This window comes from Ambystoma mexicanum, chromosome 9 (assembly GCF_040938575.1).
Source record: "Ambystoma mexicanum isolate Mex_15411 chromosome 9, UKY_AmexF1_1, whole genome shotgun sequence".
Lineage (NCBI taxonomy): Eukaryota > Metazoa > Chordata > Amphibia > Caudata > Ambystomatidae > Ambystoma > Ambystoma mexicanum.
Genome location: NC_090931.1, coordinates 1,429,596,214 through 1,429,615,707, shown reverse-complemented (window position 1 = coordinate 1,429,615,707; position 19,494 = coordinate 1,429,596,214). Strand labels below are relative to the sequence as shown.

General features: G+C 49.1%; 1 protein-coding gene across 2 annotated transcripts in view; it reads right to left on the bottom strand.

Moving 5' to 3' along the window:
• CTDSP1 (CTD small phosphatase 1) overlaps nucleotides 1-18,862 on the bottom strand; it is a 302,586-nt gene extending 283,724 nt beyond the window's left edge. The window contains exon 1 of one of the 2 annotated variants that reach the window (XM_069616838.1): nucleotides 18,545-18,862. In XM_069616838.1, coding sequence (XP_069472939.1) covers nucleotides 18,545-18,611 — 67 coding nt within the window. In that variant the 5' untranslated portion in view covers nucleotides 18,612-18,862. The remainder of the gene's footprint in view (nucleotides 1-18,544) is intronic. The other variant, XM_069616839.1, reaches the window with a different exon arrangement.
• Nucleotides 18,863-19,494: the final 632 nt, after the last annotated feature.

Here is a 19,494-nt window from a genome sequence, read left to right as displayed (position 1 = left end):
CAGTGAGGTCACAAATGCAAAACGGGGCAGAGCTGAACGTAAACACACAAGAAGAGCCATTCAGCGGCCAACAGGAACATTTTCACTTCCAGTCTTCCAAACCTAAAACGGGGTTTACTGATGCGATTACCACATGGCCCGATGTCCAACCCGCCCACCATTGTCTTGCCCAATGGGTTTTTGTAGCCTCTAATGAAGGAGCAGATACTATACACATGAAATAAGCGTGGGGGCCTGCAACCTCGACTCTCCAGGTGTTTTGGACTACAATTCCCATCTGTCCTACCCAGTAGAGTAACGAAGAGGGATCATGGGAGTAGTAGTCCAAAACATGCTAAACGTTGGGGGAAACTGGGGAGCCAGAGTAGTACGCCTTACCACATCTGTTATCTGTGCGTTTCATTTCTAGCTAGATTGGAGTCGGGTTAGCGCTTCAAAACAAGAAATTGTAATAGGTCCACCAGTTAGCTATCCCAAAGCTCTCCAATGCATACTAGGTCACCTGTAAGTCTTAAACAAGCATTTTCAGGGCTGTCACCCACCGGCCCCTGCACCATCCCTTCCTAGAACAAAGCAAAAGGGGGGCCCCGGGGGGAACGCGAAGCGTTTCCCCCCGGGGAGTTTTTTGGCGATGCACATGGCCAGCGAGTGGCCGTGGGGCAGAGCGCCGCCTGGGGGGGTATTTAAGGGCTCGGGGAAGGTTCGGGAGGCAGGCGACGGTTAGGACTCGATGATTGTCCTGTCGCCTGCTCCCGAGCCTTCCCTGTAGCTGGGCCTAGGGTCGCGGTGAGGAGGAGGTAGGGGATTAGCAGGGGTTTTGGTGGCGGGGATAGGTTTAGTAGGGGAGGGTGTAGGTGTGTTGGCGGGCGTTTTAAAAAAAAAAAAAAAAAAAAAACAAAGAAAGGGGTGGTGATTGCGGACTCCGCATGTTAGGGGGGTATTGTACATAAGGTACCCCCTCCCCTCCCCCCCCCCTGCTTACCGGAGCAGCCGTCGGTGGCTTTGTATCAGGGAGGGCGGGTCGCGCCAGCTGGGGCCGCGGCTTCGGGTTGCCGGGGAGGGAGCAGGAGCACCGCTGTGAGGTGCATCCCTCGTTGGTTTTAGCGTGGTCGCGGGGGTTTTTTGTGACCCGGTGCCGTCCCCGCTTCGTTTGGGGGGCGTTAGGGGGCAATGGGTCGGCTGGGGGGTCTGTTTGTTGGAGCCGTTGCGTGCCGGGCTTCCCTGGTGCTCGCGCGCGGTGCTGGCTTCTGAAGTGAGGGGGCAGAGCGGTCCTCTTAAAGGGGCCGCTCTCCCTTTCATGTAGTGGGCTGCTAGGCCCTGCGGTGCGGCGAGTGAGCCACCAGGGGGCAGGCTGCTGAAGTGGAAGGGCACGGTGGGGGCCAGTAAAAAAAAAAAAAAAAAAAAAAAAAAAAAAAAAAACGAAACACAGCAGGCGAGAAGGGAGGGGGGTTTGGGTAGGGGTTTTTCTCAGCAGTAGGGTTATGATATGGCATTTGAAACGCTCCTATACACAAGTGTTTCAAGGCTGTGCTGTGGCTCCTGGTTTTTTGGGTTTGTTTCTTTGGGTGGCATTTGTCAGAAAATAAGGAGGACGTTTTGTATGGGCAAAGGTTAGTTTAAAGAGGTTAAAATTAAAAAAAAAAAAAAATAAATAAATAAATAAGAATAATAGCGAAATAGAGCATACAATGGTATCTTTGGGGTATTATTATGTGGAATTAGGTTAATTAATATTCTGGGATACCTTATTTTCTTAGCTTAGTTCCCCTCTCGGGGTTTTTTCCTGGCACTGGGTAAGTGCCCACGGAAAGGGCTGGCTCGGGGGTGTAGTGGCTAGGTGCAAAATTAAAGGGATTATTGAGTGCAAGGTCATTTTATCTGGGCAATATGGTGGGACAGGGAGCTAGTAAGAAGGGCTGGGTGGATGCCAGGGTGCTGAGGGAGGCCCTAGAAATTATGAACAGGGCATCTAAGGCCCAGCTTGAAGGGGAGGTAGTGGAGGTTTCGGGAGAAGGGGAGGTGGGGGGGGGGGGGCAGGCGGCAGCGTAGGGCAGCGGCGGATGGCAGGAGAGTCATGTCGGTGGGGGTGATGGGGCGCAGAGTGGGGCAATCTGGACAGAGGGAAAAGGGGGCAAAAACCTGCGGAAGAGTGCAGGTGGGAGAAGGAGGGAGAGGTCCCCATCAATTTGAGGAGGTTGGAAGGGGGCGCGGAACGGCCACCCCGGGTACGAGGAGTGAGGGCGGAGGGCGCTGTGCAGCCCCCGCTAGTCAGGGGGAAGTAGAGGGTTTTACAACAGCCCCTCCTCGGTCAGCGCAAGGAAAGCCTAGAGGGTGCAGTACAGCCCCTAGCAATGAGGATTCCAGGGTGGAGGTCGGAACGCCTCGCCCGAGAGAAGAGGACCAGGCAAGGGTTTCCCACAAACCCGCCGAGAAGACGTCAAAAGAGTGGCAGGGCGGACGCCCCGGGCTCGCATGAAGATCATCAACTCAAACTGGGCATGAGCTCACATCCGTAATGCTATTTAAGGGTAGGAGCCCTCTATGGAAGGAGAGGAGGAGCATAGGTGTGGACGCCAGACTACGGGCGGCAGGTGTGGAAAGAGGTGAGCGGGAAAGGGAATGGTCATCTGCATGCAGAGAGGGGTTACAAGTAGGTGGACGGGGGAGGAACGGGCTGGTTTTCAAGGTGTAAGGAAAGAAGTTGGTGTGCAGGCCATTGGAGCCGAAGGGGTTGAAAAGAGCATTTGCTCGGTGGAGGTCCAAACGGACAAGGTGAGGGAGCCATTGGTGCTCGAAGTGCAAGCTGGAAAGGATAAGGAGTGTGAAGCGAATAGAAAAGGGAACAAGGGGCCATACATGGGGATAACAAAACCATTGGGGACGCACTTGAGGGCAGCGACCAGGGAAAAGATTCAGGCAGGGGAATTGGTGGATGTCTTTAAATTGCTCCATAGGGAAGTGAGAGCAAAGGAGGGGTCTGAGGAGGTAGAGAGGGAACTGGCTTCACGCCCAAGGGTCCCGGTGACCATCGAGAATTGGACATCGGCGTTTATTATTTATGCCAGTGTGTGCTGTAAAAAATTTACGGAGTGGTGCGTCCCTGCTTAAATATATGGACATAATTAGGAAGGTTTTTCACGAGTTGGGAGTTTTTGGTTGGGTACGCTATGATGAGGAATTCAGAGCGAGAAGGGCGGTGGATAGTTAGGCGGTCTGGGGGGTGAGAGAGACATGGATCTTAGGCTGCAATGGATGGCTCCAACGGGGCCTGCCCCGACATTACACACAGCAAGTGGGCTGCCTGTGCCTTACCGGCCCTTTCTTGGTCGCCCCGCCCATGAGGGGGCGGGGGGAGGAGGCGGAGGACAGCCCTCAACAGCATGTTGGGAGTTCAATAAAGAAAGCTGCATTGAGGTGGAGGTGCAAATTTAAACGCGAGTGCAGCAGGGTGCGGGTTGGCATCCGGTTACAGTTGTTTTCAGGCAGGGGACAGTGGGTCAGGGCGAGGAGCGGGGTAAGGAAGTGGGGGGGGAAGGACCGCATGCCAGGTAAATTTGGGGTGTGCTGGTAGGTCGGGCTCAGTTTATCGTAGAGGAGGTGGGGGGCACAAAGTTTTGATGAAAGGTTTGTTGGGAGCAAATTGAATGGGTTAGGAAAAAGGTGAGGAGGAAGATGCGTAGGTAGGGGAGGGCCCAGGGGGGAGGTATCGGTGGGAATTTGTTAAGGGAGAGGTAGCTGTCGTGGGGAAGGCAGGGACGACGGTGGTGAAGCCCTCACGCTTGCCGCACGACAAGGTGAGTAGGTTTCTGGCTGCATGGACGGAGGTGCGGGAGCGCCTCTGGTGCAGCAGGGGGAAGTGGGGAGATGGGTCTGCATGGACGGGGGTGCACTAAGGCCCCTGGTGCAGCTAAAATTAAAAAAAAAAAATAAAAAAATAAAGTGAAACAGAGAAGCGAGGTGCCGGAAGAAGAATGTATGTGTAATGGTCTGCATGGAAGGGGGCGCAGGTTTGGCCCCTGGTGCAGCGGTGGAGAGGAATAAAGGAAAAAAAGAGGGCCTGCATGGACAGGGGTGCACTAGGCCCCCTGGTGCAGGTGGGAAAAAGGTGGTAATGGACGCAAGTAAATTGAAGATGGTGATATGAAGGAACTGCATGGACGGGGGCGCAGGTTTGGCCCCTGGTGCAGCGGTGAAGAGGGGTAAAGCAAAAAGGAGCCTGCATGGACGGGGGTGCATTAGGGCCCCTGGTGCAGGCGGGAAAAAGGTGGTAAGGGATGCGAGGAGCTTAAAGAGTTAGATGGAAGGGATTGCATGGACAGGGGTGCAGGTTTGGCCCCTGGTGCAATGGTGAGAGGAGTAATAATATAGGGCCTGCAGGGACGGGGGTGCACGGGGGCCCCCGGTGCAGGTAGGACAAGGCAGGAATGTAAGGGAATAAAACTGGACATAACAAGTGGAACAAATGGTTTATTGCTTGTAGGGGAGCTGTTTGCGACCTGTTTTACGTGGTTATTGTGTGGGGGCTTTGAGGGCTTCTGAGTGGGTCGAGGGGGAAAAAGGGGGGGTAGGGTGACTGCAATGGGAAGATGTTCAAATTACAGAAGAAGGTTGGACATCAAGATTTAAGGTCTAAGACGGTTATGAAGGGAAGGGGCTCTTGGGTTCGGCTGGGTCGTGGGAGCAAGGTCTTATGCCCAGTTCCAGGTGCTAGGGGTATTGCGGAAGGAGTTGGTGGCAGTGGGAGAAAAGGAGGAGGATTTTGGGACTCATTACTTTAGGAGGGGCGCAGCATCTGAGGGTACCGGGCGGGGTTTTTTCAGAAGACAAGGTGAGAAGAGTGGGACGTTGAAGGTCTGGGAAATGCAAGGGGTACGGCAGGGAGTTTGATAATGGGGGTGTTGAAAAGGTGGTTAGGATTTTGTGGGCCAACTGTTGTTGAAATAATTTTTTGACTTGTCAGTGATTTTGTATTTTCTTTTTCAGATGCTGCGCGAAAGGAAAGGGAGTTGGCGCATGTTTTGATTTGTTGGCCATTCAATTGTTAAGTGGACTGGGAAGGAAGCGGAGAGAGGGGTTGTGGAAGGTAACAGGGGTGCAGTTTCAAGGAAGTGGTGGTGAGACGGCACGGGTTGGGGGGCCTGCGGTGGGATCAGCTGCTTCCTATATTGGCAGGGACGAGGGAACGCTTGGGGTTCCAGAGGTGGTGATTATGCATGCAGGGGAGAATGACCTGGTGAGAGATTAGGGGTTGGCTATGCTAAGGAAAATGAAGAGGGACGTAGGGGGGGGTGCGGGATATGTGGCCTCAAGCAGTGGCGGTATGGACTAAGTTGTTGCCGCAATGAGTGTGGAGGGGAATGAAAAGGGGGGAGCAATGGAACGGGCCAGGAAGGGGATAATCAGGGAATGGGTACAATGTTGTGCCTCGGTGGCAGTGCAGGTCATGGACCATAAAGAAATAACATTTGAGGGTCTCCTTATCTTTAGAGAGGTTGGGGTACACTTGTCCGTGTAGGGGAATAATCACTACCTGGCGGAATTTGGTGCTTGGATGAGAGAATGGGTAAAAAGTTTGAGGTAGAAAAGTGGTGGGGGGTGGGTTGGGGCAGAAAGAACTCCTCTGGGGAGGGTTTTTCTGGTGCCGGGGGCATGGCCCCTTTTGATGTGGGGGGAGGGAAGCACAATGGGGGAATGACACGGGAAAGGATGGGGTGGCGCTGTTTGCACAAGCAGGTCACCCCGGGGGAACAGGTATTGAGCCTGGAGGGGCATGGCCCCTGGGAGAAAGCGGGACGCCTGGAAAAGGGGCAAGGAGACGGTAGGATCCAAGAGATCATTAGGGAGGAATTGGGTTATTTAATTATTTAATTGTTGGGGAAAAATGAAAATGTTTAATTTATTTAAGGGGTGGTTAATATATTCCTTTAGTTTGTTAGGCCATGGAGCCAGTTAAGCGTTTGATTGTAAGCTTTGGCCTGTCACATTAAAGCGACCTTTTCCACTTCTAAACGAGTCTGGGTTTTTGTGCATTAAGCCAAAAGGGGGGCCCCGGGGGGAACGCGAAGCGTTTCCCCCGGGGAGTTTTTTGGCGATGCACATGGCCAGCGAGTGGCCGTGGGGCAGAGCGCCGCCTGGGGGGGTATTTAAGGGCTCGGGGAAGGTTCGGGAGGCAGGCGACGGTTAGGACTCGATGATTGTCCCGCCCTCCCACCCCTTTCAGTTTCGTTAGGGTAGTGTCTGGTTAGGTAATATGGGGGGGCCATTGTTTATGGGATTATGCAGGGGGTTCTTTAGATGACATGGCATGTTCATGAGTTCTGGGGTCTGTTGAGAAGGTAGGGTTGGTGGTTTTGTGTGACAGGTCAGGGCATTGTGAAAGTGTGTGTAATATATGTTGCTGATGTGGCAGGTCAGGCTGGCTGCAGGTCATAGGAAGGGGGAGTTTGGTGTAGAGGGGAGTTTGAAGGGTGTTGAAGTGGGTCCGGGCGCCGGGGGCATGGCCCCTTTTGATGTGGGGGGAGGGAAGCACAATGGGGGAATGACACGGGAAAGGATGGGGTGGCGCTGTTTGCACAAGCAGGTCACCCCGGGGGAACAGGTATTGAGCCTGGAGGGGCATGGCCCCTGGGAGAAAGCGGGACGCCTGGAAAAGGGGCAAGGAGACGGTAGGATCCAAGGGATCATTAGGGAGGAATTGGGTTATTTAATTATTTAATTGTTGGGGAAAAATGAAAATGTTTAATTTATTTAAGGGGTGGTTAATATATTCCTTTAGTTTGTTAGGCCATGGAGCCAGTTAAGCGTTTGATTGTAAGCTTTGGCCTGTCACATTAAAGCGACCTTTTCCACTTCTAAACGAGTCTGGGTTTTTGTGCATTAAGCCAAAAAGACGTATAGGCCCCCAGACACGTAAAGGAAAATGCAAAACTGCAAGTCTGGGCGTGCAAAACGCGGTTGGCCATAAAGTCGGTACAGGAGAACCTGATAACACGCGAACACTTCGCTGCTATGTATAGTTGCAATGACATCCCCAAGAACCCCTTACAAGTGACACCAACATATACGCACATTTCAAAAGGTGAACACGAAAGCATCTAAACCTACATAACCACACTTTCTCTACATCTCAAATTACCACCCCACCCTAAAAAAAAAAAATTAATAATAATAATCCATCCAAATATTTACTTTTAGTAAGTATATTTTTCCAGGAAGACGGATTTTAATTATTCAATATTTAAAATTAATTTTGTGCGACACGTTTTTTGATGCAGCTCAAGTGGCGTGGTATAGCACTTCGTGCCAAGTGCCAAGTGCCAATGCCGGGGTTAGGACCCAGGTTGCCAGGTCAGCAGTAAATGTAGAGGCCCGCAGGTGTTCCCATATGCATGAATGCATGGAAAACGCTGCACAGCAGGCTATCTTTTTTCTAGTGGGTGGCACGGACCTCACCACTCAATCAGATTCGAGAATGTCCATTCACGGTCTTGACTCAGCTGCGGATACTGGATTCAAAGGAGAGCAGGAAGTGGGAGACCAGGTACACAACAGCAGGCCAGGTGGACACTGCAGAAGCCACGTCACCAGGCTAGGGCAGGAGGATCACTTTACTTATAAGCAGTGGTGGAAATTGAAAATATTCACTGGCAGATCCTTCCCCTCCTCTTTTTGGGGGGACGGGGGGAGAAGAGGGGGGAGTTCAAGGAGCATGGCTGGAGCCTCTCTCTCAAACAGACTCCCTGCTACTCTGAAACTTGAGGAGAACCCAGAAGCACCTCAAGACCTTCCTCTTTGATTCTGCCTTCTCTCCACCTCTCCCCTGTTGATCTGTTCTGTCTCCACCCACCGCACTGCCTCCTGGCAACCCCCTGCACTGGGCTCTGTATCTGTAACCCTGCAGTCCCCCCACCTGTTTTTCATTTGCATAAACGCAGAGTATTATGGGAATACACAAATGCCCACAATTTCACATTTGAAACATTTCTGGAAGCGATTCATCAAGAACTCCAATGAGTAATGGAAGTTGAACTCTGCTCTTTTCATTGGTCACAGTTGTTGGTTTCTTAAAGCACTCCCAGTTTTGGTGCCAATTAATACCACAAATTGATTGACATAGAATCACCAACCGTGCTCAAAGTGCGACCATTTAGATGTAAACAACTGTCCCTCACAAAGCGCTTATTACGTTATTCATTGAGCGTGGGCCTAGCTTTGGGAAGCAATGAAATGCTTTACAATCATAGGGGGAAGAACACAGTTAGGGAAGCAGAGACAATAAAAGCAGCAGGGAGCGTACAGGGTGTGGGGGCAATTGGGAGCAAGAAACCAACTCGATGCCAGGGACGCCCGTTTCAAGCCGCTCCGTGTTGCCCCTAGTGTCAAAATGTTTCAGTACCAAAAAATCTTGAGTACTGTCCCTCTTCAGCAAGAAATAGCCATCACCCTAAATCAGAATGAGTAGTACTGCTCTGTGTAAATATGCAAGTGCCACAACTCCTCAGTATCTCCCAAACCAAGATGTGGACACTAGCCCGTGGACATACCTCAAAGAGCGTGGGAACAGCAGGAGCACTGGGAATGCCAGGAGCGGGGATGCTGCTGAGGCAAAATGCAAAATGGCGTGGCCTACAGAGGGTCAGGGGGTGCTAGAGTGACAGCACTCCTCATTATGTTTCAAGTTGTTAGTCCGAAAACCTAGCCGCTTCAGGGCTTTTCAATGACCAAGATATTACAAGAGGGCTACAAAATCTGCACTCGGATTAAGCAATGATGTGCTGTGCGCACGCGCAGAACCTGCCACCCTTTGACACATATGGAGTAGTAGTATCATTTGGAAAACACTACTTTTAAAAGGGCTCTAAACATTTTCAACCTGAAAATAAACGTTTTAAAACAAGAAATGAAGGAATATGACTTGTGATGAATCCTCCTCTTTCTGAACAAGGAAGGCTCCCTTGGCAAGACCGCCAAAGGTGCACAGCGTGTTTATTTTTAAACGAAGTGTGCACGTGTAGTGTGGTATTAAAGTAACTGGCCACTATTTTGTATACGGTTTGTAGCTTCCAAGAGTCTGGTTATTTTAATAGACTACTACAGCACTACTTTTGACTCAAATACAACTGGTGCCATGCAAATACACTACAATGTAACATCACACCCGTGTAGGCCATTTGGTGGGCAGATGCATTTGTTGTTGAAAATCTTTTATTACGGCTGTGCCATAAAATATGTGCAAATCTAAAAAACATTATAAAATGTACTTTATACACCATAAAACAATAATGTATAGACCCATATTTAAATATGCGGCAGGCGAAACCCAAGCAGGGCTAAATACTTCCATTAATCGAACTACACAATTTTCATCCCTCGTTACTTTCAGCAGCCAACAGGCCGCAACAACAGTCCTCGATTGCCACTGAACAAATAACGGTCTTAAATATCGTCCCCTTGCAGAGATATATAAAGGGCAAATACAGATAAAAGTGCATAGCGTCTTCCACCAAGGCGGTACAGAAAGGACATTTATCTAGAGATTCTTTCTTCCCACGTGCAACAATGTAACGAACCAGAAGAATTCCTAATCTAACGTTTAACATTAATAAATGTGTATCTTAAGGCACATTTCCAAGTATGACCATTTTAAACACGGACCAAGTGTTAAACAAGGACCAGAGGAAGGATTTATTCAACAGGAGCTCAAAGCAGATCCTGGTTATCCGGCTTTAATTCAATAAGCATAAGCTACCTGCATTTATTTTATTTATTGTTTGCTTGTTAGGTGCTTATAAATAAGAATATACCGTTTCAAAGCGTCCACAGGGCAGGGAGCCAGAGTGGGAACTACATTACACACAATTAAGAGCAGAGGGGTAAGGGGGCGGGCGAACCTATTATACCTTGTGAGCTTTGGATTAAGGCGCTATATAAATAACACATCATTATTATTCAGAACGTGCAAGTGCAAAAAGGAAAAGGGAAAAGGGGGTAAGTGCTGGGGAGTCCGAGCCTGTGGGTGAGCCATGGACGAAGTGCTAGGAATGTTGAGTGCTACACGGCCTGGGCCACGGGAGGAGTAAGTGCGAGTCTCCAGAGCGGAGGGTGTGCAGATGCAAATTGCTGTGGAAAGACAGGAGCTGGGAAGAATTGGTGCGAGGTCAAGGCCCCGAAGACGCATAAAGGGCCAAGGATGCCGATTCAGCAACTATGGAATTAGCAAAGGAGAGAGGAGGAGGAAAAGAGGAAAGTCTTAAGGAGCTTCCGGATTTTGAGAAGATCCTGCTCAAGCCGCAGGGAGAGGGGGAGGCAATTCCAAAGGGGGGAGCCCGCAAAGGAAAGTGAGAGACCCCCTGCCCACTGATTAGCAAAACACTTTACATTCAAGGAGTTGGTGCCAGAGGAGCGAAGTGGTCTAGGGGGAGAATATTTAGTGAGATAAAGTTGAAGATTGTATGGTCCCCAGACAGCATTGTGGATGATGCAGAGGGATTTGAATGTAATCCGTGCAGCAACGGGGAGCCAGTGAAGACTTTAGTGCAGGAGAGATGCAGTCCCTGGAGTTAAGCAAAGGATAGGTCTTGCTCGCTTATGCTGGATAAACTGGAGGGAAGGGTGCAGGGGGGTTGCAGAGTGGAAGAAGGAAGATTCAGGAGGAGGCTGTTAATTAGTCAAGCCTAGAGAGAACCAAGGCTTGAGTCACATTGAGCCTCTGAGGGAAAGTGAGAAAAGGGAGAATTCCTTTGAGAAAGAAGAGCTGATAGTTGGACTTCTTGGCAATGTCCTGAGTGTGAGGAAGGAAGGAAAAAGGAGTCGAAGAGGACTCCAAGGTTTCCGGCGTCAGGTGAAGGCACAGGGGTGAGAGCCCAAGGAGGAAGGCCAGAGTGATGGGAAGAAGGAGGGAGCGGAAGGATGGGACTGATGGCAATCAGTTGCTAGTGCACAGTGAGTTGCACATTTTTACCCAACAGTCAAACTATAACTTTTTAATTTATTATATACGACCAATTATGATTTGCCCAAGAACACATAACTCGGATGAGCAGTGTGCAGAATAAAGAGGTTTTCATTCCACAGTAAAGAGCTTAATCCTTGGGTCTGCAACCTTTGGTTCACTGGATGTGGTTGCCTGCATCTCCCATCAGCCCTATCCAAAATAGTCAATGCTGTGGGATCATGGGAGTCACAGTCCAAAACATCTTGTAAGCTACAGGTTGGAGACACCCTGAGCTCAGACAACCAGACCCTATTTGGTCAACAACGTGGGATGCCGTCGAAACACTGCATTGCGCAAATTGTAAAGTGAAAAACCATTTCCCCCCATGTCCAGCAGATCAAACACCACTGTCCCAAACTGAGGGAGATTCCTAGTAGGAGAGGGGGTAACTGGGGAGGATCCTTACTGGCCTGCTGCCCTCTACAGACCGCCAATTACTCAATGGCTTGGTTCCCTTGAAAACACAGCATAAAAATAAACACGATGACTGGATAAGCTACTCACACCCGACGTGTTCGGCTGGGTTGCACATCGGTTAAGCACTCGCCTCTGGCAGTTTCAAATGCCGACTCAGCCCTTCTTCTTTCAGTGTTTTGGAAACTAAAACCCCGTTACATTGGAGCTATCGTTACAGTGCTTAGAAGGTGGACGAATCCAACATAGATCACTATGTCAAAATTATATGTGGGAACAAGATGAATTGTCGGTCCACACCTCTTATAGCACCAGCCACCCTGTCAATCCTAACAACTAAAAAGAGAACTTTAAATAACAGAGCCCCTTTCCAAGCATCAAAAGTTTTTTCAGCTGACCATTACCCCTACTGGGAGCTTTCAATTTTTTTGTATCCAATATTCCTCTCCTCTTAGAAGACTTTCAAATAGGTTCTCCTGATGTAGGTGCCAAATAAACAACCAACCACACATGCTTAAAAGTTCAAAGACATTGTAGTCCAGGAAGTTCTTCAAGGTTATATGTGATCTTACCGACCACAATTACAGTGTGGTAAATTTCATCGTGGACAAAACACCGGAAAACAATGATATATATATATTTTTAGTAAGGGTCCTCCAGCCACCCAAGTCCTCCTTTTTTCCACCCTGTAAAAGCCACCACAGCCCATTTTAACCCCTTTCCCCACTTTATATATTTATTTAAACTTTTCTGTGTTTTTTCGGTTGTTATTGTCCACTCTGTTATGTACCACTCTGCTTAGTATCCGATAAAATGACTGGACACCGTTCTTCAAAACATTTTTTGTCCCTCGAAAAAACATACTGATATGGCACAAACACCCTATTCCTCCCCACCCCCCCCCCACGTCTACATAGGAAAATACACACACAAAAAACATAACGTAATGAAACAGAGTGGGTACCCCTGCAGGAACCCCACCTGGGGACACTGGCACCTAAATGCTTCCACCCTCCCAATCACCAATGGAGCCACTGGCGTAACAGGGGCCCCAGCAGCCCCCGCGGTGCGGGGGGGCCCGCAGTGTGGGGGGCCCCGCCAGCACATGTCCTGGGAGGGGGCCCCAGTTAAAAAAAAAATTAAAAAATGAAAATATTTTTTTCTAAAAAAATAAGTTTCTTTTGAAATTCACTCTGCATTCATAAAGAACATTTCTGTAACAGAAATCATTTCTTTATGAAGGCAGAGCAACTACAAAAAGAAACTTTCTTTTTGAAGTCTGAGGGCCCCCCTACCCCATGACATGGAAGACCCTAGGCTGGAGGCCTCCATGTCATTGGGTGGGGGGGAGCCCTATGCCTTCAAAAAGAAATGGTTTGTTTTTGAAGTCACTCAGCCATCATAAAGAAATTATTTTGGTTATGGTTCGGTCCTTAACTGAAATAATTTCTTAATGAAGTTATAGTGACTTAAAAAAGAAACAATGGGGTTCATTCTGACCATGCCGGTCCGGAAACAACGGTGCTGGTAAGCTTACAGGCACTGTTGTTTCCGGACCGGCATATTACAGGTCTGCCTGGTGGGGCTGCCGTGCCTGACAGGTCTGACCCTGTCAGGCACAGCAGCCACGGTAGGCAGACCTGTCACGGAAGCACCAGCACTGTTAACAATGGTGCAGGTGCTTCCGTGTCCCCATTCCCGTGGAGTCTGGGGATTAACGAATTTACTGGCACCTGATTTCCCAGCTGCCGGATTTGAAATAGCACGGTGGCACCGGGAAGTCAGATGCTAGTAATTTTTTACGGGTCCGGCGGCAACCCGCCGGTAGCACCGGCACGGTTACCGATGGACCCGTAATGAGCCCCAATTTCTTTTTGAAGTAATAGGCCTCCCCTCATCGCCATGACATGTGCGTGTGTGAGTCTATGGTGAAAGGGTGCACAATCAAATGTATAGCTGGCTGCCTTTGTGTGTATGGTGAAAGGGTGCACACTTAAATGTATGGGTGGCTGTGTGGGTGTGCATGCATGGTGAAAGGGTGCACACTTAAATGTATAGGTGGCTGCCTGTGTGAGTGTATGGTGAAAGGGTGCACAAAATGTATGGATGACTGGGTGTGTATATGGTGAATGGTGTGTGTGCTTGTGTACAGGGGCACAACAAAACCTTAATTTCGGGGGGGGGCTAACCCTTCAAATGTTGGGAGATGCGCTAACTTCACATGCGGTGGGGAGTGGGAAACTTATTTGTGTGGGCGCATCCAAATTATTTACGCATTTTAATGAGACTATTCTAGTGCAGATTCAATGTTACAAGCAGTTAACTCTCTCCTATAAGTCTCCTGTTCCCTCTCTACCCTTCCAATCACTCCCCTGGCATGCACGTACTAAACCCATATCACGATTTCAATTGCCTAAACAATGTGGCATTTGAATGCAGGTACTAACAGTGAAATGCTTTATGTTGGTAATTGCTGGGTTCTTGTTAACAGCAAAAACCAGGGGCCATTTAACATCTGTGTCCTGTTCGGTCCCGCAACTGCTCTAAAGGTTAGCCAGGTTGAGTCAATATAGCCCAAAATGTCAGGGGAGTAGTGCTGAAGCCCAGTCAACTCAATGGTGTTGCGCTACTACTTGTGTTAATGCCTTGCTTACTCCTAGCCCTATTCTTCCTCATCCCAGTACTTATGTATGAGGCAGTACATGTGTGTGAGGCACTCTGCCTCATACACAAGTACTGGGAAGAGGTAGAGGTACATGGAGGTAATGCATGATTTAGCTACCTGTAATCTTCATCACTCCTAGTCCCACTGTTCCTCATCCCAGTACTTACCTATGAGACAAGGAGCCTCATACGTAAGCTCTGGGACAAGGAAGAGGGACTCAGAGGTAATTCTGGGCCAAGGAGCTGATTGTGGAGGTTGGGGTAGTGGGTGGAAGGGAGAGGGGATGTGTGGGGGGGGGGGGGGATTGTGTGATAAATCATAATGGTTGTCCATGTCCAGGCCAAGCAGGCATGATATGTGGTATTAGTGGCTAGAGAGGCATTTTGATGCAGCCAGTCTAGTTATTCCTCAGTTTGGTATGACTTTCTTTTAACTGGACATTTCTGATAAACCAGTCCTGCTAACTTTAATTACCTGGCTAGACTGGCATTTGGGTGCTGCGGGTCTAGCCATTTCTTACTGCGGCATTGTATATTTTTCTGGGCATCTATGATAAAATGATATGATATGATACAAGTCATTTATAACGCGCCTGTACACAAGTGTACACAAGGGAGGGATGATAGAGGGAGGACAAGACAAACAATCTCACTAGGCCTTGTGTCATCGCGAGAACGAGAAGTGCAAGGGGAAAGGGAGGGGGGAGGTCATGTGAGAGGGGAGGGGAAAACAGGGCAGCAATGCTCTGAGTAAGTGCAGCCAGGGCAGAGTGGCTATTGGTTGTGCAAGGAGAACAAGGAACTGCAGGGTTACAGTTACAGCCCCTAACTGCATGGTAGGCCCGGAGGCAGTGCAAGGGTGACCAATCAAGAAAGAGCCTGGACTCAGAGGGCCTCTTAGGGTAGCCAAGCAGCCAGTGGGTACAGCAGACAGGTAGGTGAGATAGGTCAGCAGGGGGGAGAGAGAGCGAAAGCAGCGGAGAAGAGGAAAGTTTTGAGCTGCTTCCAAAACCTCAGGTTGTCTGGCTCAAGTTTGAGAGGGGCAGGGAGGCCATTCCAGAGGGAGGCACCAGCAGAGGAGAGAGGTCTACCCCCACTCTCTGCCTGGAGAAATGTCTAAGCCTTAGAGAGTTGGAGGTAGCTGAGTGAAGGGCTAGAGAAAGAAGGTATTTTGGAAGAGAGCGTTGGATTTAGTGTGGGCCCTGGCCCCAGAAAGCCTTGTGGGCAATGCAAAGGTTCTTGAACTTGATCCTTGCAGCCAGTGGAGAGATTTCAGGGCTGGAGAAATACAATCCCAGGGCTTGAGGCCAAGGCTAAGTCTTGCAGTCCTGTTCTGGATTAGTTGCAGATGACGGAGACTAGAGGAAGACAGATTGAGAAACTGGCTGTTGTAGTAGTCCGGCTTAGAGACAGTGAGCTTCTGGTGGAGAGAGAGAAAGGGAAGAGTCCCTTTTAGGAGGAGGAGCTGGTAGTGGGACTTCTTGGTGATGTCCGAGATGTGAGGAGAGAAAGAGAATGTGGCGTTGAAGATGACACCAAGGTTTTTTGCCTAGCAGGAAGGCAAAGGAAGAGGGCCCAAGGTGGTCTGCTATAGTGAGAGAGGAAACACAGAGGCAAGGGTCCCAATGAGAAGGATCTCTGTCTTACTGGCATTAAGGCAGAGATCGTTGGAGGCGCACCAATCCTGAATCGTGGATAGACAGTCAGGAATGAGCAAGAGAGGAGAGGAGGCTGAGGGGAGCCTGAAGGAAAGCTGAGTCATCCGCATAACACTGAAAGTTAGAGGAGAAGGTAGAGATCAGGGAGGCCAAAGTGGCCAAGTAGAGGTTGAAAAACCAGTGTGAGAGGATAGAGCCCTGGGGAATGCCACAGGTAGAGAGAGGTGGCAGAGAGAATGGGACCACGATGGACCTGGGAGCGGAGTGGCGGTCCAAGTGGAAGTAGGTCAGTCACTCTAGGGTCTGATCTGTGATGCCCAGGTTCTCACATAGTCGATTGATCAGGATGGTGACGTTGACCCTGTCGAAAGCAGAGGAAAGATGAAGGATGAGAACAGAAGGAATGCTGGAATCAAGGTTAGAGAGCAGCACGGGTGTTAAGGAGAGCTGTTTCCATGCCTCTGGCAGCTCTGAAGCCAGACTGATGGTCATGGAGACAACCAACAGATTCAGTGTGGAGAGTAAGCTGGGAGATGGCAAGCTTTTCCAAGAGTTTGCTCTGGAAAGGGGTGATGGAGATTGAGCGATAGTTTTCCGGGCAGGTAGGATCAGCAGACGGCTTCTTGAGGAGTGGGTGCACAAGGGAGTGCTTAAAGGGAGAGGGGAACATTGCAGTGGCGAAAGAGTGATTACAGAAATCGTCCAAGGCTGGAGCGAGGGTGTCAATATGGGCTTTGATGGTTCTGGAGGAGCAGCGGAGCACCTGTTTGGACGACACTTTCATAGATCGGACTTGTCTAGAAACCTCGTCAGGTGTTGGCAGAGAGAAAGAGGAAAAAGGAGGAGGAGAGGTAGAGATGGCCAAAAGGGGCCGAGAGAGGAAGAGGACATAGAGGACAGGATGTCCTGAGATTTAGCAGAGAAATGAGAGGCCAGAGCTGTACAGAGGGCTTGGGAGGGAACAGGAGAGGTATAGACCACAAAAGGATTGACCAGTTCCTTGCAGATTTTAAAGAGTTTGGCCGTGTTGTTCGAGGCCGCGGAGACACATGCTTTAATGTGTGCTCTCTTCTTGATGAGTGTTATTGCTTTAACTGGCATATTGCTGCAACCAGTCTAGGTATATCTAAATGTGGCCTGGCATGCTTTACAATAATGTTATTACGTGTTTACACTGGTCTACATTGTGCAGCCAGTTGGACATGTTTTCATTGTGGCATGGCATTCTTAATAGCAAAGCATTAATGTTCCTGTGCACTGTTGGTGACTTGCATGTATTGGATTGTGTTACCCTACAAAACAATTGCAAACACTCTGGCTTTATAGCCAATTTATCTCAGAAAGTGTGCTGTATATTGCATTAAAAACACATATTTATATCTTTTTCCTAGTGCAGTGTGCGGCATACCCCTTCAGCAGCACGGTCATGCGTATTGCACAAGCGTGACAATCTAGGCCGGTCCAGAGTGTGGCGCGACCCGTGATTTGTTGCCGAGTTGGGGGGCCCCCTCAGCATGGCTCGCAGGGGGGCCCCCACAGTTTGTGTTACGCCACTGAATGGAGCCCCAATCACACTTTCAGTTATTGTCATCAGCTGAGCGTCACCGCCCAATTTGCATGTCACTTGACCCAGGCTGTTAGTGCTCTCCGATTCCACGAGATAGAAAAGAGTGACTATCAGAATAATATGCCCAGGATCACACAAGTATGGAAATCGTGATTAGAAACAACACCTTCTGGCGCCTCCCCGTTTGACAAGAACGTGTAAAAGAGATATTCAGACATCTAATCTTGTATTGTACAGGGCGGACTTTGCTGACAACTTTGCATTTTGGTAGAATTATAAAGAGCTTTACCTCGTTGACGGGGGAAGAATGGTGGCGAATGCCATGTAGTGGAGAAAACATAGCACTGGTTTTAGCTACAATTCGTTTTTTTTAAATGTAGTTTTTGGCTACTTTCAAAGAAGAAATTAATTGTATACAAGGAACTGTAATAATGAAAAGAGGATCATCTACCATATGCAATTATGTTCATTGAAAGTTATTATATCCGATGATGTGTTTTTTTAAAAATTTTAAATATAGAGCAAAGTTTGTAATAAGCCAACTGCAAAATAAAATAAAAACAATTTGTCCAGGATCACACAAGTATGGAAGCCGGGATTAGAAACAACACCTCCTCGCGCCTTCGCGGTTGACAATTTAACAATTAAAGTAAAACTGTTAAGCAAATAAAAAAAAACAACACAATTAGACCACAACTCTGCAATGACCCAAAACAGAGCAACATGTGCCGATGGCAGTCTCCAATCTGCGTAAACCTGATCATAGTTCAACATGTCAGCGTTACACAAAAACACGCAGTGCTTGAAGTCAACAGTTCAGCCTATTCTCCGTGTGTGGGGTGCCAAACCATGCTGTGGCACGGTGCGCTACACTGGAGTCGTCGGGTGAGGGGCGTGTCACAGTGGAATAAAAGTAAGGATAGTTCAACCCGCCCGGTAATTGGCATTCTGGGAGTTGTAGTGATATGGCCACTATAGGACGAGTTCCAGAATGCAAACTAAAAATCCGGGCGTGCACCGGCACAATGCTGACGCCCGACGAGGGGTTAACTTCAGCTATCTGTTAAAGCGGAAAAATGCATACGCGGTATTATCCCCGAAGGGAACCTGGCAGCTGTATTAAAGCACCCCCCCCCCCCCCTTGAGCAGTTAGGGGGCGTTGTTGTTTTCCTAAGTGTCTACGTTTTGCTAAAAGTTCGCGCAGACAAGAGGTAGCGCAGAGGGCGAGAGATATTAAACTCTTCTTACCTTTCTCCCGCAGGGGACTGTTCACCTCCTCTTTGCTGACCTGGGTGATGACAGACTGGCCAGCCATTACCCAGAAAGGCTCCTGCTCTCTTTTTTCAGCTTTCCTTCGTCCTCGGCCCCCTCCAGTTGCTTTTAAGATAAGTTGTTTTCAAGGGAAGGGGTAAAACGGGGGTGCAAAAATGGAGGGGGAGAAAGGGGAGGGGGGGAAGAAAAAGGGGGGAAAAGAAAAAAAAACAAAAAGGGGAGAAGGACTGAAGAAACTTTGTTACAACATGGAGTTTCCTCTCTTCAAAATGTCTGATCCAAACATGGAAGCCAGGGGCGGTTTCGAGGGACCCGTTAAAGCGGCGATGCCATGCATGGCTTTGTGGGTCCCACAGCTGTCAGTCTGTGTCGCTGGAATGCAAACGTGCTGCCACATCCGCTTGTGGATTAAATGTAGCACGTTTCAAATGCAGCCCGTGACACTCCCACATAATTAATACAACATCTGTGCTAAACAAAAAAACAACAAAAAAAGTACCGCCGCTCTCTATATCCAGCACACTGCGCAGTAATTCTACCCCGAACTGCCTGCACTACTCGGCCCGGCCGCTAGGGCTACCCAATACAAAACAGTACAAACCTGATTAGAATTAAAAAAAACTGTCCTAGGATGAACGTGTAGCTTCCCACCCTTGTCTAGAAGTTCATACCTGCCAACCCTATAGATTTTGGCGGGAGTGAACAGCTTATTTAGCATTTCTCTCTCTCTCGAGCCTATCCTTAGCAGAAGGCTGCTTTTCTTTCCTGGCCCTAGTGGGCGGCTGTCTGACCCCTGTGTGCAACCATCGACTACAACTTGAAAGACTTTTCTCCAAGTTCTTGCTGTAGCTGTTTAAAACAATGGCCTAAAGGTCAGAGTTTAAATGCATGGGCGTAATTTTAGGGGGGCGTAATTTTTTTTGGGG